We start from the raw sequence: 17678 nt of genomic DNA on the forward strand, positions 1-17678 counted from the left end.
CATGGCTTTAGTCTCCAGGTTACAAAAAGTCAATATGAATTTGACTTTTTAGCCCCAGTGCTCTTGCAGACAAAACAGAAATTCATATGTGGCTGTTGTGCATTAGCTTTGCATACCTGAATTTTTACAGGACTTCCCTGGTAAAGTTATGTATTACAACACAGTTCTCCAACACGTTCAAATGGGACATTAACTTGCCAGCTGCCAAGTTCACAGTCTGATGTTGAATTGCGCTAATTTTGGAATATTGTGGTGGTGATTATTACGATGTATTCACAGTTAGCAGTTTGGGTGCTCCCTCACCATTAGTGCTAACCTGATTGAAGCAGACTGTGCTGTGTCTGTGTGTGTGTATCTGCACACATGGTGGTAGAAACAGCTGGTCAATAGCCTTTGGCTCTTCTCAGCACAAAGGTCATAACCCCTGGGGTCAGATAAAGAGTGCCACACTATAGATCCTTATTAGAAGGCAGTCCATAGAACAAGCACCATCAACCCCCTCTCAAAACACACAGTCGGATGCTTTATTAATGATTATGTGATTGTATTTGCCTACAGAGAGGGGATTTGTACAAACATGAGCATGCTCTCAACTGTATTGCTTAATGTGGACAACACTGCGCATTGGTTGAATACTTGATTGACACATACAGTAGAAGAGAGAGGCACAAAAAACCCATCAAAGATGAAAAAATACAGCTACAGACAGTAGCTGTTTTTAACACTCAGTTTTACTTTATTACTTCATATGTTATAATTTCTCCACAGTTGGCTGATGGATTAATAACAACACATAGAAAAATATGTGGGACTGGCTGCATCACATATTTTTGACACCGCCGCCATTTCTCAACAAATGCTCTCTGCAGGTAGATGGGCGATCCATAACTGCCAGTGGACACACACTACTGCCACTGAACCATAATTACCCTATTTGCAGTAATCTGGAGATGCTGGTTGTTCTTGTTACAAAATCCTAAATATTAAATCTTTTTCTTGTTGAATGGCAGAGCTATAAATAGTAATAGTGGTAAAAGTGACACTCAAAAGCTGCACTCAAACCAGTGATGGTAGACAGTATGAGATAAAGCTCCAGCTGTCTCGTATTGATAAGAGCAAAAAGTCAAAACTGTCTGACATATGTACTTGTTTTTGTGAATCATACAGATAAATATGCTGAGTGTGGTCATCACCTGCATCAGTTCTGCATCAGTTTAGACTTAACCTGCTTTATTAAAAATATATTATGAAAAAGTGTCAAATTAAGAGGACACTATTTCATTTTCTATTTGCATTTAAATTATGTCTGATTGTGGTTTCATTTATAAATATCTAATATGTGAAATGAAAAGATATTGGCATTCAAATGACAACGAGACAGCATGTCACAGTGAACAATGTTATTTAATTGTACCAAAATGTGTACATGAAATTTGTTGAATAATGTCTACAATTTCTTAGAACACAGACAAGAAGGCGTCATTATTGAATGAAATTTGCATTTAACTTGATCAGTATCATCCGTTTTACTGTAGGACACGGTGATTTTCTCTCTTCTTGTTTCAACTCAAGTTTGTATTCCCACACAGTGAATGTTGGCGTTTCCTTTGTTAAAACAGCAATTTTTAGTGGGGGGACGCCGGAACCAAAACTACCCTTCGGGGGGCGTGGGGGACACCCCGTCAGACCCGCCTTTGACAGTACTAGATGGCCTTCTGATGCAATACCCCAGCGGAGGGATCAATCCGTGCGAGCAGGATCAGCAGCGGTTTGCGTTGTTGCTTGGATACGAACGCAAAGGGCGGTGCATTTGGGGTCCGTTTCTAAATGAAACTGCCATTACTCAGCGGACATTTTGGCTCTGCGCATTCTGTCTCGACACAGTATGACCTTTTCTTATGTTTGAGCCCGAATGACGCCAGTTTCCTTGACGCTGTTGAAGACGCACCAGACGTGAAAACAGCGCCATTTCTGTCGGCGTCCATGATAGCTATGCGACTGGAACAGATTCCAGAGCTCGAGCTCGGAACAGCAGCGGGAGAGAAATAGCCGCTCCCCTCTCGCTGCTTCTCTTAACTTCAGCCAACGGCAGGTACGTAAACCAGCGACTCACATGGAAGTTTTCTTTTCGCATTGAAATATCATAGTTCCTACTTGGTGTTTCATGCTTAAGCAGCTTACTGCTTTGCCTATATACGACGATATGACGCACAATTTTGAAGGGAAACGTCTGAAAGTCCTCTGTAGGCTACCGGGCAGGGGCTCCTCCTCCCCCTCGGTCACAACAACAAGCGTAGCTAACCTTATGTAATGGTTGTTTCGGTTTTAATAAAAACGCATCTCCGTTTTGTTTTGACTCCGTGCTTGCTATTTTCATGTGCCGTGTTACAGAAAGTTGCTCAAACGTTAGCGTGTTGATATATTTAATAGAGAACTGTCAGATCTCTGTCACCGTATAGAAACAAGCTCCGTTTACCTGGTAACCACTTTAGTAGCGTTAGTCTTCAGATTAAAAAAAGGAGAAACGAACCAAATTAAACAAACACCTCGTTATAATTATGTATGCTAGGTAGTAGTCGTATTAATATTAAAGTCCGTCTTATGACCAAAAATGAGAAGCTGTCGGCAGCTAACTTGGCTAACGGCTTATTAGCTAAAGGTCGGTGGTCAAGCTAACCTTGCTGTTTGACTGCAAAATGACTCTTATAGCATAAGTCTGCGCAACGTTAGCTGACGCCACAGCTGTTGGCTAATGCCAGACTAAATGGTATATTGGCATGGTGATGACATTTCTGACTAATACTAAATATTGTTCTAGATTTCCCTGTAGTTGCTTTGCCGCACTCGGTAGCTCAACGGCGTAACGTTAAGTCAGTTAATATTTGCGCGAAGTCACAATAAACCCGCTAAAGCGGCACGCATTTGTTTCTCATGTGGGGTAATTTGAGTACTGCTGGATAAAGTTGGTCTGTTGGTGTGGTGTCGTGCAGTGAAAAGCTAACTGCCGGCCGGAGATGGTGTGCATATAAGAAACAGCTGGGTTGGAGATACTGGTCAGCCATATTTAGTAGTTTTCGAGCTAGCTAACCTTTCAGCTGCTGTCCATCTGCACTTCTATAAACATTCTTATACATAAAGGTGTCGGCCGCTGGAATCACGTGATGGCAAGCTCTAAGGCTTCATATCTCGACCTTTTTATGTCGTAACTTATAATATACCACCGCTGAATGACGAGCACTGGAGCCAATCAAATCGCCGCAGCCTCCATTTGCTCTTCACGTCGGTGTCCTAATCCACCGCTGCTATACGAGCCTTCCCCTGCTCACTGCCCGCAGTTACACTCAGCTGTTGGATTTGTCGCTAATACAGAACTTATCGGCGATATTAGTCATGAAACTATGCGGATGTTTTGTGATTGTGATAAGTGGTACACAAAAGTAGTCAAACAGGAAGGATTTCTTCATGCCCTGCACTACAAACATGTTTCACTTTGTCTGTCACTTAAATGGCATGCAGACCTGAATGGCATGAGCATTTGAGAATTATGTGAAGGGTCACAGACGTCTATATTTTGAGGAAATGCAGCATTGCTTAAAACAAACCTTTTTATTCCGCTGAAAGAGATTGAGCATACTTGTTAAGATTTTATAGGGAAAAAAAACAATTTAAAGATTTGATTATCTGACACACATGCTACAGTTGAACCTATTATAACATTAAATGCTCCTTTGTTTCCTCCATAAAATGCAACTTATATTCAGCTGAAAGGAGCAAGCTTGTGTCTTCATGTATTTTTTTTTTTTTTTTTTTTTTTAAAGGTCCTGATTCACGCTGCTTTGCTATGCTCTCTTGCATTCTACATTGAAAATATATGTGAGAAACTTGTTTGCTCTGTTTCAGGTTGTGCCGGTGAAGTAAGACGTAGCCACAAAATGGACCCCTCTGACTAAAATGCAAACACGTCTTGTGTTTTGCTCAGAAGCTGAAATCTATCAGCAGCATTAAGCCATGCCTGATGAGTAACATCCCCCCTTTTTGCTCAAAGCAATAAAAATAAATAAAAAAAAAACATTCTACATGTCTCCCCATGTAGTTTGTACTGCTGGAGTGACAGCCTCCTCTTTCAGATAGGTTAATCGCCTCTGCACCTTTCTCCACCAACCACCCAACAGTAAATACCTGTCATAATGTTGCTCTACCCAAGAATGGCCAATACCTGAGGTCCCATGCGTCCAGTGAGCACCGATTCAGACGGTCCTGCTCCTCCTGAGAACCTCTCTTGCCCCTACCCTCTTGTGGGCCCCCTGCCTGCCTCAAAGATGTCGCTGCTTCATTCGCTGGGTCCAGTGCAAAGCTGGCTAGGCCAGGAGCTTGAGAAGTGCGGGATTGATGCCATGATTTACACCCGCTATGTTCTCAGTCTTCTCCTGCATGACAGTTATGATTATGACCTACAAGACCAGGTGAGAATTCAGAAATCTAAATAAATTTTCTTTTACCCTAAAGCAATTATTTTCATTGCTGGTGTAGGAATAAAAATGTCTCATCAGGGGAATAAGTCAGTTTGCCAGGAGAGGTTCACAGTGTGGATTTTCTTTCAACTGGCAATTGTATCACCGATTCAAAAGAGGCATCTTTTGAGTTTTGCTCTTTGCCTTTACATTTTAAAATACACTGTAATTTTTGTCTGCATTTTGATTTGGTACATAATGCTGAACAGAAATATTATCACATATTTAGGATACCATATAACAGTTATCCATGACTTGTGCAATGTTACTTATTATACATTTGGCTTTTTTTTACATGCTTTGTGATTGACTTTTCTTGGTTTGTGTGCAAAAGGAAAATGACATCTTCTTGGGATGGGAGAAGGGAACTGGGAAGAAATGGGGCAAGAGCAAGAAGAAGGGAGGGACCGATCTGAGTCTTGAGGAAATGAAGAAGCAAGCCGCTGTGCAATGTCTCCGCTCTGCATCTGATGAAGTAAGCTTTCTTCTACTTGGCTCTTGTAATTCTGCGGTTGTTCAGCTGTTCATTATGACACAACTTAGGTTTTATTTTTAATGATTTTATTTTTTGTGGTTTGAAGTAATAAACTCAAATCACCTTTGCTTTGGAACCTGATAAACCTGCCGGTGACTGTCACTGACTCCATTTTTGGGAAACTTGTGAATGAAAAGCAGTCTGAATGCAAGAGGCATGGTGGTGCTAATTATGTAAGGAATCCGTTACTGTAGTATTCTTGTCATTTGTTTAGGTGCAGTCATGCAGTTCCTGATTGATTGAATCGCAGTGGATAGACTGTGAATAAACCTATGTCAGTATGTGAAGCCAAAGCAGTGTAAAATGGAGATCTGTATTGAAAATACATAGTCACCTTTTTTTGCTGGATGGTCACACCTTCTATTAGTCTGCACTAGAAGGGGTATATTACTGTCAGGAGTTAAGTTTTTATTGAACATAAAATAGTGCCATTCTGACTTCTAAATGACCTTCAAAATCAACATAATTTGTGTAAGGGTTAGGGTATTACACAAGTATAAAATAGATTGCATTTCTATTTTTATGAAGCGGAAAAACAGCAGAAAAAAAAATTGCTGGCATTTTCATGTATGGTCAGCTGTAGTAAGGGGTGTGTGCTTCAGCTGAGAATGACACAGTGTAAATAGCTGGAAGGAGAAAGGGGGAAGGATCTGCAAGGCAAGAGGGAGGAGTGTGGAGCTCCTCCCTGGGGACTGGACTCTGCACTCTATTTTTTAACTAGTACACAGTGCACGGAATTGCAGCAGTCTGTGGGTTGTCAGCTGACCAGCATTAGCACAATGATGCAAGAGGAAACACAGGGAGGAGAAAACTTTGGTTTCCTTTTAATGAGGTGGTATGGTAAGAAATTTTGTTGTCTGGGAGAATGAACAACAAATGTGTGATAAACTGCAACAGGGCTGGTGTTGAGAAATGGTTGTTTTTATTTGTTTCACGCTCATTGCTCTGACTCCTTGGTTTAAGCTGGCATTTTAAACAAGTTGTTTGTTACAGTTACTGTTTTTCACATTCTGTTCAACTGTTGAAGGAAGCAGTGTATTGTAACAGTATATGTAGCAACTGCACATTGTTAAAAACGCATAAGTCAATTATTTATCGTTAGTGGAGTTTTTTTTTTTTTTTTTTTTAATTTTTTTTAATTTTTTATTTCTATCATTTTGAAAGCATTTCTGTACCAAAGCTAAATATAGAACAATCGTTTCTGAGCATGCCTGAACTTTTGTATTTCAGTTGGCTCAAGTTATGTCCATCTTGTGTTTTTCATTCTTTCATTTGGGTAAGGGTAGTGTGTAGTAGCAGTGTTAGGAACACTGCAGTCTTATCTAAGGCAGGATTGTGCTTTTTTGTTTGTTTGTTTTCTCCATTTTTTTGTCACACTTACATGTTGCATTAAAAATGTTGCCTCTGGTACCCTTGACAGCAAGAACTGCAGTCATTGCTGTGGACAGCTTTTGGCCCACTCTTTGCTTTAATTCAGGCAAATTAGATGGCAATGGTTTTCACCAAGGAACTTTCCAATGGGTGCCATTTTTTCCCACGGTCTATTTTTTATTGTCATGAATGCTGACCTTGACTCAGGCAAGTAAGGCCTGCAGTTCTTTACATGTTGTCCTGGGTTCTTTTGTGACACCTTTTTGTGTCTTTGATGTGGTCTTAGTGTAATTTTTCTAGGCTAGCCACTTATGAGAAGGTTATGACCTGTTCCATGTAAGAGAGGACTCTAGAGCCTCAAAATTACATCATAATATTCCAAGAATATTTTGAAATGCGTGAAAAAAAATTACTGATCAACATTTTATTGATGCTTGCAGGCAGCAGGATTTATAAGTAAATGAAGAGCATTTCCCATCCTTTTTTTCTAATAACTTATTATCATTTCTTTTTACCTCTTGGCCTTAAAAGGCTAATGGGATATCCTTGTCACCCAACCTGGTGGGTAGATGGGAGATTGGTGTGGGCACCCAAAAAATCTCAGATTTTCAGTGACCTCAACCTCGGTCAAGTTTTCTGAAAACCAAATGAATGTGATAACTTGAATGAGACACATTAGGATTTTGAAATTGATACCGTAGGTGTCAAATTATTTTTTTTTAGGATGAATTCAAACCCCAGTGACATTGACCTCAAGGTTAAGTCAAGTTTTCTAAAAACTTTGTGAATGCGATAACTTGAGAAAGTTGGGGATGTTGGATTTTCAATCTACTAAAAATCTGGGATTTTGAATCTCAGTGACCTCTGACTTTGAGGTCGAGGTCATGTTTTCTGAAAATCTTGTGAACTCAATAACAACAAACCTAGATGTGTGTGCTAGCAGGCTGAGGGGTAGCACTGGCAGTTGCCAGTATTTTTATTTTTTTTCTGTGAGTTTTAAGTAGAAGTATTAAAATAACTGCTTAACATTTTTGTTTAGCAATAACTAAAGGAAATTAACCTTGTCAGACGTTTCAACCACCCCTATGTTGCTACCATGTAGCTGCATTAGTAACTTCCATTCAGCATTTGCTCTTCCTGTCCTACAAATTTGAACTAGCGGGTGCTTCAACCACACTTGGTCGAATCATTTGTTTATATTTGGGTCATGCATTTCCAGCTGCTAGCATCCTCTTTCGTAGCCTGGTTGTACATGTTTTTAGATCACGCAGTGAAATGAGTTTGTTTCCGTCTTCAGCAGGAGCAATTTTTTATTATATATATATATATATATATATATATATATATATATATATATATATATATATATATATATATATACATATAATTTTTTCCATTCATAGCTGTAGTATCCCGGACAACATGCATCCAGACAGCTGAGTTTTCTCTGTTTGTGGATAATGTATCTCACCGTGGTTTGCTGGAGTCCCAAAGCCTTGTGACATGATGTAGAGTGTGTTGAGATGTTTCGGTCTACTTTGCCTTGTCAGATGGGTTCTATTTAAGTGATTTCTCAATTTAACAGGAACGGCACTAATTAGGATTAATTTGACTACGGAACTTGGCTTTTTAAAATATTGTGGTTAATCACAGTTGATTCATAGTTTAACAAACGGGAGCAATTACTATTTCAAAAGAAGGACCGGCAGGGTTGGATGGCATTTTTCTTCCATCTGAATGAAATAATTAAAAAGCAATAATTTTTGCATTAATTCTGGTTACTTTATTTAATATTAAAATTTGCTTGTTTTGAACCATGTATGACAAATATTTTTTTTATAAAACAGTTTATAAAATTATTTTTAAACTACACAAGCAAGAAAACTGCAATATCTTGATAAATTTCATTGTTGAGATTTGCTGTCCAAAATTGGGTAGTTGTGGGAATTATTAAGTACAGCATAAAAATATGCATCTCTAATCTTTTTGTCTTTTTCATCTGTGCAGAACTCCGGAATTGAAAGCCTTGTTGAAGAGCTTTGCTCTAAACTGAAGGAGATTCAAAACAAACAGAAAGGTTTGATATCCTGTGTTATCAAATCTATAATCGTTTCATATAAAAACATTAAGTGATTGTTCTAATGTGATGTTTTGGTGTTTAATGTTTTGTGCAGAGGAAAAACAGATTAGAAGGAAATCTGATGGCTCTCAGTCTCCAGAACGTGTTGAGTCCCCCTCTTCAAAGGACCAGGTGGAAATGTAAGCTATATAATGTGGGCGTTTTCATCCAAAGTGTGTGTTTTACTAAAAAATAAAGGTGACCTTTTGCAGTTGTATTTTAATTAAATTGCATGTAACTCCCATTTCCCCATCTCTTATATCTGCAGGTATTATGAAGCCTTTCCTCCTTTGTCAGAGAAATCTGTTTGTCTCCAGGAGATTATGACAGTGTGGAACAAGGCTAAGGCCTGTACGTATTCAAGCTCCTCATCCTCTGCAGCCCCACAAACTAGCACAGACACCTCTTCCCCCAAAGATTGCAACAGTGAAGGCGAGGCTGCAAAGGAGCGAAACCTAGAGGCGTGTGGTACCATCACTACTGTAACCAGCGAGAGAGGCCAGCAACGACGAGGCAAGAAGGAGAAAGAAAACAGATATCACAGTGGTGCAACAGCAGAGGAGAAACCTACTGTCCACTCTAAGAGACAGATGAGACACAGATCTGAGGGCAAATACCGACCAAGATCTTGGTCTTCTGGCTCTAGTGAGGCAGGCTCGAGCTCAAGTGGGAACCAGGGTGACTCAAAGTCATCAAGAAGCAAGGCAGTTAGAATAAGGCACAAGTCCAGGGAGGCTGCAAAGAACAGGAGAACACGCAACAGTGGGCAAGTGAAGCTGCAGGTGAAGGTTCTTGATAAAGAAGAGCGAAGAAACACTGGAGGGAGCAGTAGTGGCACCACCGGTGGCACTGCCAAGCAACCACAGCCTTACAAAAAGGGGAAGAGACCGCTGAAAGAGATTCGTAAAGATCCAGGCTGGGTGGAAGCAAAAGAGTCCGGAATTGAGGCCAGGAACAGAAAAGAATACATGGAGGAGCCACTTTGGTACACTGAGCCCATAACAGAGTATTTCATACCTTTCAGCAGCAGAGAAAGCAAGCTGGAAACAAAATATCGAAGCAAGGTAGATTCTCCCGGTGGCTTTTCCTTGTCAACCAACATGGAGAGGCTGCCGGAGAGAATCCAGGGAATCTACATCGCCAATGAGTACCAGAGAGCATACCTAGCAGCAGGCTCATTTGTGGATGGGCACTTTGTAGAAGGGCCTGGCGAAGCAGACGATGAAGCTGCTGAACTCACTGGGACCTCAAGCTGCCCTCAGCCAGAGGATAGTAGAGATTTAGATGACAAGCATCTGTCTGAATTCACTCACTTCTATGAAGTAGATATTTATCAATCCATATTGGATACTAGTGCCTCAGATTCAATACAAGAGAGTCGGATCTTAAGCATGATTCGACAGAAAAGCAAAGAGCAAAGAGACGTTGAGGCAGAATGTTGTTTAGTGTTAGATGGCCTTGAGCAGCAAGGGAAAAGTGCAATGCAGGAAGCTTCAGGATCTGTTGGATATTTAATGGAGGATCTTGAAAACATGGCGCAAGTTTGGGGATGTTATTCACCATCTACTTCAGAGGATATAGATGGAGAAAGCTTCATAGGAGACTCTCCCATCCGTCTCTCTCCTCTCCTCGATAGTGTTTCATTCACACTTAGCAAACTGTCAGGACATCTGGAGGAGTGCCCCGTTCCTGAAGCCACCAGTGAACAATCCTGCTTCTCTCTTTTTGAGCTGCAGTACGACAGTCCTACTTTTCCTTTTCCATGCGACTCACTCACCGTTGGTCACGAAAACAACACCGATTCTAGTAGCTGTCTCGACCTACATTCTAATAAACAGTCTCGTTTGCTAATATGGACCAAAAATAGTGCCTTTGACGAAACTGAACACTGTTCCAACCTATCAACGCGAACGTGCAGTCCGTGGTCTCATTCGGAGGAGACTCGTTCTGACAATGAGCAAGGAAACGTTCCAGCAGAAGATGTTGCTCAAATTGGCAGTGAAGAGATTAACTGTATAATACCTCCTCTGACTAGTACATATCTCGAGGATGAAATCTTGGATTTTTTGCAAGAAGACTCTGGCCGTAAGTGTGAGGAGGTCAGTGTTAGCACAGCGTCCAATCAGACCTTCACCAAAAAATCTAAATTGGAGTCCATTTGTGGTATAGCTTTGGAAGAGGACGAGAGTAAACAGTATAGCACTGGCATGTTTTCGGACAACACAAACCAACAGAGTGACAACTACACCTCAGGGATAATAAAAGACATTTGGACTGCAATTGGAAACGGCAAATCTGTAACGTCACGTCAAAGAGCAGAAAAATCCAGTGAGGGCCTCTTCTCAGAGGAGTCAGGTGGTTACTGCTGCAGCTGTCTGGAGGTGCATGCGAAAGGAGCTCCAATTCAGGGACCTCAGAAAAAAGCAGTGCAGCGGTCAGAATACCACCTGTGGGAAGGCAAGAAAGAAGAGCAGGACTTGGCCAAAAACAAACTCTCCAAGTTAGATGGTGCTGGGGATTACATGACTCCGTCCAAGCCCTGGGACTTGAACTCTGACAAGGAAAGCACGTCGTTCATCCTAGGAGGGGTATATGGAGAGTTGAAGACACTAAGCGGTGATAAGAATTGGGCTGTTGTGCCACCAAGTAATGCCCAAGATAACCTGCTGCAGTGCGCTGCTGTAGCTGCATCTGCTTCAGGCTCAGATATGCTCACCATCACTGGCACTGATGTGTTCATGAACACAAGCAGCTGCTTTGCACCTGGGCACAGGCCCCTGTGGAGGCCCCTGGTGTCCTTTGGGCAGAGTGACCAGGCCATTAGAGGAGGCGGCGATGGATTGAATAAGGGATTTTCTTTCATCTTCCATGAAGATTTGCTTGGATCTTATGGAGGCCTGCATAGTGAGGATCAAGGTTTAGAATACCCATTTGCATCCTTCAACCTGAACAGTCCCTTCTCTCAAGTCCTTCATGTTGAGTGTTCCTTTGAGCCTGAGGATATGGCGTCATTCAGTCCAGGGTTCAAGCCAAAATCTATTCTTTGCTCAGACTCTGAGAATGAAGCTTTTCACCCTCGAATATATGGCATCAATCGGACACAGTACAGGGCCATTCGTATTTCCCCCAGGACCCATTTCCGACCAATATCTGCCTCCGAGTTGTCCCCTGGTGGAGCGAGTGATTCTGAGGCTGAGTCTGACAAAGAGGAGACGAGTTTTCCCATCCTAGCACCAGTTGACGTCTTCGATGATCCTCAGGCAGACCTGAAACCTTTGGAGGAGGACGCAGAGTGCGAGGGCCCTTATTATGGGAAGTCAGAACTGGAATCTGGTAAATTCTTACCCAGATTAAAGAAGTCTGGCATGGAGAAGAGTGCTCAGACCTCTCTGGATTCACAGGAGGGCTCCAGTACCCTCCTGCCAATCGCTGAGCAAGAGATTTGCTTAGACTGCAAAACAGCAGCAGCTGTTACCAGTGCAGGTGGACAGACGGACACTTCAGTCACCAAGATTCAAAAAGACGAATCTTCAGGAGAAAAGCGGTTCTGCTCGTGTTCACCAACTGGTCACATTCCCAAGTATGGGATTGCTTACGACTTTATTGGAGATGTGTCAGAGGTAAGTCTTTATTCAAATGACTTCTGATTGTCAATTTCTACACAGTGTTTTGTCATTTGCTGTGAAATCAATCTGTTGGATGAATACGGATTAAAAAACAAACAAACAACTAACTGTGCATTTGTTTTATTTAGTTCTCTCTGTTAAATACAGGTGAACAGGAAGGAACTGGGAACCAGCAAGATGAGTGCTGGTGGCAGAACACAACTTGTTCCCCCCTCTTCCCTGGATCTCAGTGCACAGGTAAAACTTGGAAAACATTAGATCCTTATCTTATTCATGCCATTATTGTGTAGAACACATGAAACAACTTTTTACCTCTCAGCTATAAAAGTCTGATGGGGTATGTCATCACCCCGTTGGCTGGGTGGGTGGCGTGGGCCGCTAAGTTTGTGTATAATTGAGAATGAGGCCACGTGGACAAGTTTGAATCTCAATGAACTTGACTTTGAGACAAGTTTTTTGAAAATCTTGTAAAGGGGATTTTATTTTTGGGCGATTATTGGAATTAAGTTTTTCTCTCAGCATATAATTTATTGAATTGTCTGCTTTACCGAAGCTGTAGTTGTTTCTTTTACAATTTTGCTACTCTGGTATCTAGAGACGTTCTGCTTGTAGCATTGTTCTAGTCTAGTTCTAGTTAAGAATCTGACCATTTTTCTTTCTGTCCTTCTCCAGGGAGCAGCAACATTTGAATATTCTACCTGTTGCAGAGAGGAAACCTTTCTTCCTCTCCTTTTGTGACTGGACCTCTACCAGCAATGATTCAGGGTCATCTCAGAGCTGGAAAACCTAATTTAGGCTCATGTTTTTTCTGAGACGCCCCTCCAAATCCCACAATGCATAAACCCTGTTGGTTTTCATTTTCTAACTTTAAAAAAGGAAAAAAAAGGAAAAAAAAAACCTTGTGTAATCAACAATCGGATCAACAAAAATAGGAAAATTAAAAAAATATGTTCTGTGTTTGAGTGATGCCATGTGCGGATGTGCATTTTTAAGCATTTAGGCATTTTTTTTTTTTTTTTTTTTTAGAATTTGTTTGGGTTGATTCTTTTGTACACTGGTCCCTTTTCAAGTCTCACAGTTACCAGGAGGGACAATCTTTTGTTCTATTGTTGTCCATTTTGTTCCCACCATTTTTGCTTTTTGAACTAGGTCTCTGATAGTTGGTGGTCTTTGAATGGTTGTTCGGTATGTTTGTCCAGCCTCACTCCTCCTTTGTAGTTGTGTGAAAACGACTGCTATCGCATCCTCTACTTACAAGATTGTGTTCAGAAAGACGATACAACATTTTTTTTTTCTTTGAATGACACCATAAGACTTTTAAGAGTTCAGTTTAAAAGTTTAAATAGTTTGTTTGGATGACTTTCTGAATGTGAAGTAGAGAATGTGTGCAGCTTCATTCTGAATCTCTGTTCCCCATGTGAGAAAATTTTTTTTTTTTTTTTTGGAATGGTGATAGTCCTTTTAGAATCCAGCAGTAGATATAGTGTGGTTTGTGAGTCTCAAAAATATTAAACAAATGAATAAAAATAAGGAAATCAAATGAGTTTTTTGTTTGGCAAAAAATACTAATAATCTACTTGAAAATGCAATGCTGTAAACGACACTGGGGGGCAACGTTTGATTTGGGGTAATAACCCATCATGATAAGACATGACTACAGTCTTTTTCTTTTAATGTTTTGTTTTGTTTTTCTCTCCAGAGACCTGCATTGCAATTGAATGAGATATCTGTTGTTGTTGGTTTTTTTTGTTTTGGTTATTTGGGGTGGGAGGTTGTGTGAGAGTGTGTGTGTGTGTGTGTGTTTTTTTTTTTCTTTCTTTTTTTTTTTTTGGGGGGGGGGGGGGGGTCTCTTTGTTTCTTTTGTAATTTTAATGGTACAGACTATTGGTGCTATAAATACGTTCAAAATATTTGGAAGTTGCAGTTTTATTATATGACTCTTGATTTAAAGATGACACAAATTTTATTTGTTGTCCCTCAGATAACCTATGAGAAAATTAATAGAAAACTTGCCCTTCCTGGTTAATTTGGCTGGATTTTTATTTTGATGAAACCTACCTGTTGTCTTACTCTTCTGTAACAGCAGGAGGAGAAATACTTGCAGGTAGCATGTTTTCATTTTCTATCCATCCTTGGAAAGGCCAAAACTGGTTCTCCCTGCTGCAGCTAAACAGATTGATAGCAGTGTAAGTGGTGGGGCAAATGTTCAATCTAAAAAAAGGCGTAACTACACTAAGGTACAAATGCTTTTTGTTCTCCATATGGGTTTTGTTTTTATTTTATTTTTATCTTTTGGTGTTCACTATATCATGTTGAAATGAAATATTAAGTAATGTCACTGTGTGTGTGTGTGTTGGCATAGAACTTGTGAAACTACTGGTTCAGAGTGAGTGGTTTTTTTTTTTTTTTTTTTAATATGTGTATGAGCTTCACCTTCATTAATTTGGCCTAGCTTGAACTAAAACCCTGACCCAATTGGCTACCAATTTGTCGTGGCACACGTGCCTCCCTGTGTGACCTTTGCTTTTGAAACCCCAAAATATTTGCAGATAAGCATGTTTCCTAAAAGGTGTTTTTCTGTCTGATCTTTTATTGTCTTCTCATTTGAGGATAGTAGCAGTGTGTGTATATATTCTTTTTATTTTCATATTTAATTTTTTTTTTTGTCATACCATACCCCAAACTGAAGCACAGATTACCAAAATCATCCCTCTGTCATGGGTACATGTCAGCAGTGTACACAGTAATGCACTGTCGCAGGTAAAGGTGTTTTTATTTTGGGCATGGCTTTGACATGGCTCTGTAGAAAATTAAGATTTGAAGGTCCAAAGTTTTAGTCCAATGCCGCTTGATTTTTAAAAAAGGGCCCCCCAAGTAGCTGAATGGAAGGTACTTAACTTCAGGGTCTTGTCACCTTTCTTTGAGACACTCAGGAATTTTTTAATATAAGCATACTGCATAGTCTACACTCAGACCTGTGGCAGTGCATTGATGCATCAATGTAAAACATTTTCTTCAAATGTTGAACAAATTATTGACAGGAGTTCTTTCCGAACAGCAGAGGTGACTGTCATTAATTTAGAGCTGTAGTTTTAGGAAGGGGAAAAAAAAGAACTAAGCCATTGTAAATTGCATAAGCAATGTGGAAGGGAGTCCCACGAGCCCCAAGTCCTATGCAATACCTTGGCGCATGGAAACATTGAAGAGAATATGGAGAAATGTCCTTTAGTTACTTTTGCATGTGGATCGCTTTTGAGTGATGAACACATGAGACAGAAAAAACAAACTTATGGAATGTCTCTAAAAATACAGCATGCAAACATCACACTCCATCTTTTTTAGTTGGATTATTATGGGTAAAAAAAATAAACTTACGAGTGAGGTTAAAGTGATTGAAAGAATGCTATGACTGTGTGTGTGAAACTGTCAGTGAATGTGTGCAAGAAATCACAAAAAACACTTACTTGGGAGTTCTGTATTTAACTCTTCCATTTTGATAGGCTGTGTTTGAAACAAAACGTGACGAGTAAACGCATTCAGAGAGGGTTTATGTGTTCGGAGAGACTTCTTACAAGCAAACTTTCAACTGCGCTGTGTTCTGAAGAGCATATCCAGCACAGAAAACCCAAGTTTTCCTCGTCTGTTCATTCCCAAGTAGATGATGCTCCTTTGCCCTCCCTCTTCTCTATGTTCCTGAACCCTATGTATCCTGCGTAGCTGTGTTCTTATTTCATGTTCACCCTGAGTAAATTATTTTTGTTTCATTGTGGATTTTCTTAACACATAATAAAGGATTAAACCAAAATGCAGTCTGTAGGTTCCTGTGTCTTTGCATTATCTAGAGCAGGGGTGGGCAATTCCAGGCCTCGAGGGCCGGTGTCCTGCAGGTTTTAAATCTCACCTTGGGTCAACACACCTGAATCAAACGATTCGTTCGTTACCAGGCCTCTGGAGAACTTCAGAACATGTTGAGGAGCTAATTTAGCCATTTAAATCAGCTGTGTTGGATCAAGGACACATCTAAAACCTGCAGGGACACCGGCCCTCGCGGCCTGGAGTTGCCCACCCCTGATCTAGAGTGTTGAAAGGAAATAGGAGCAGCGTTACATTTTAGCTCGTCAGCCTCACGGTGACACTAGAGAGCAGCTGAGGCACTGCCAGCTGCTTAAGTATTTATAGCACATGTCAGACTGCAGCTTTTATTCTTGCGGACAATGTTTTTAAGATCCTGTATACTTTTGTGTACCAAAGGTGGTTTTCCAACACATTATTGGCTGGTTTTTGAAAGGCTAATATAACAGCAACAGCCTTAAATAATTTATCCATTGCACTGAAGAATTGTGACTTTGTGAATATTTAACGTTATGTTATGAGATTATCCACACATACACATTTAGATTTTATATTTCTAATGTAACAGAATAAAAGGAATGTGATGTTTGTGGTTGTCAAACAAACCCAATGTGTGTTAATAAGATGACCAAACGAGATAAATGATGATCCCATGTGTGATTGTTGCTTCTGTCAGACTTGATCTGTGCCTTCTCGTTAAAATGGTGGAGGCTAGCGACATGGTGGGAGGGGTTACACCACAACAATGCAGAAAACAGGTTGATATTTCTGAGCATAGCATTTAAGTGTAGCTTTTTATAATATTGATGTCTACAATCAAAATAAAGGCTTTCATTAATAATAGTAGCAGTAATAATTAAAGTTCACTATATTACTTTATTATGATTATGCATTTGCTATCAATTTACTATGTACAGAAAACATGCTGTACATAGTAAAAAGTATGTATTTATTTCATTTATTTTAAGTTGATATAATGCACACTTCATCCATCCATCTTCTTCCGCACATCCAGGGCCGGTTCACGGGGGGCAGCAGCCTAACCAGAAAAGCCCAGACCTCCCTCTCCCGGCCACCTCCTCCAGCTTGTCTGTGGGAACACCAAGGCAACACCAGGGCATATTAGATGCCCGAACCACTTCATGTAGTGGATGGGTAGCTCCTCCCGGATGGCTGAACTCCTCACCTTATCTCTAAGTGAAAAGCCAGCCACCTAACACTTTAGATTCATTTTAGAAATTGCACTTAATAAAACTGCAATCCACCTGTATGGACACACTTAATATTTTAACCTTGATATTTTTTGAGTTTGGATGAATAATTGCTGCTTTGCACAAAACTTTTATTAGTAATTAGAAAATCTGTTGTAAACTTATAAACAAAAAGAGGAGTAGGACTTCCAGATATTCAACAGTGTCACATTACGTCATATTAATTCTAGCTATCCCTTATTTAGACCTATAAATATGTAACGGGAATTGGGAATAGCTTGAGAATGAATGTTTATAAGAAAATATACACTTAAGTAGTTGATGATATGTTACAATACAATCCAGAATTCACAACCATGGTTTTTTTTACAGGTCTTTTGTCAAGTTGTGCGGATGCTACAGAAGAGTTGGGATATGAAAATGTCATGGTGTAACCAAAAGCTGGGTTTTCTA

General features: G+C 40.2%; 1 protein-coding gene across 1 annotated transcript; it reads left to right on the forward strand.

The window, feature by feature from the left end:
- Positions 1–1784: 1784 nt before the first annotated feature.
- Positions 1785–15991, forward strand: kiaa0232 (KIAA0232 ortholog). Its single transcript, XM_087837749.1, is given in 9 exon segments — positions 1785–2092; positions 3901–4463; positions 4846–4986; positions 8425–8494; positions 8592–8676; positions 8805–12156; positions 12310–12399; positions 12835–12879; positions 12881–15991. Coding segments are annotated over 8 exon segments (4092 nt in total). The 5' UTR covers positions 1785–2092; positions 3901–4226; the 3' UTR covers positions 12953–15991.
- The last annotated feature ends 1687 nt before the right edge of the window (positions 15992–17678 follow it).

Source organism: Neolamprologus brichardi, chromosome 3 (genome assembly GCF_056152115.1).
Source record: "Neolamprologus brichardi isolate AB-2024 chromosome 3, ASM5615211v1, whole genome shotgun sequence".
NCBI lineage: Eukaryota > Metazoa > Chordata > Actinopteri > Cichliformes > Cichlidae > Neolamprologus > Neolamprologus brichardi.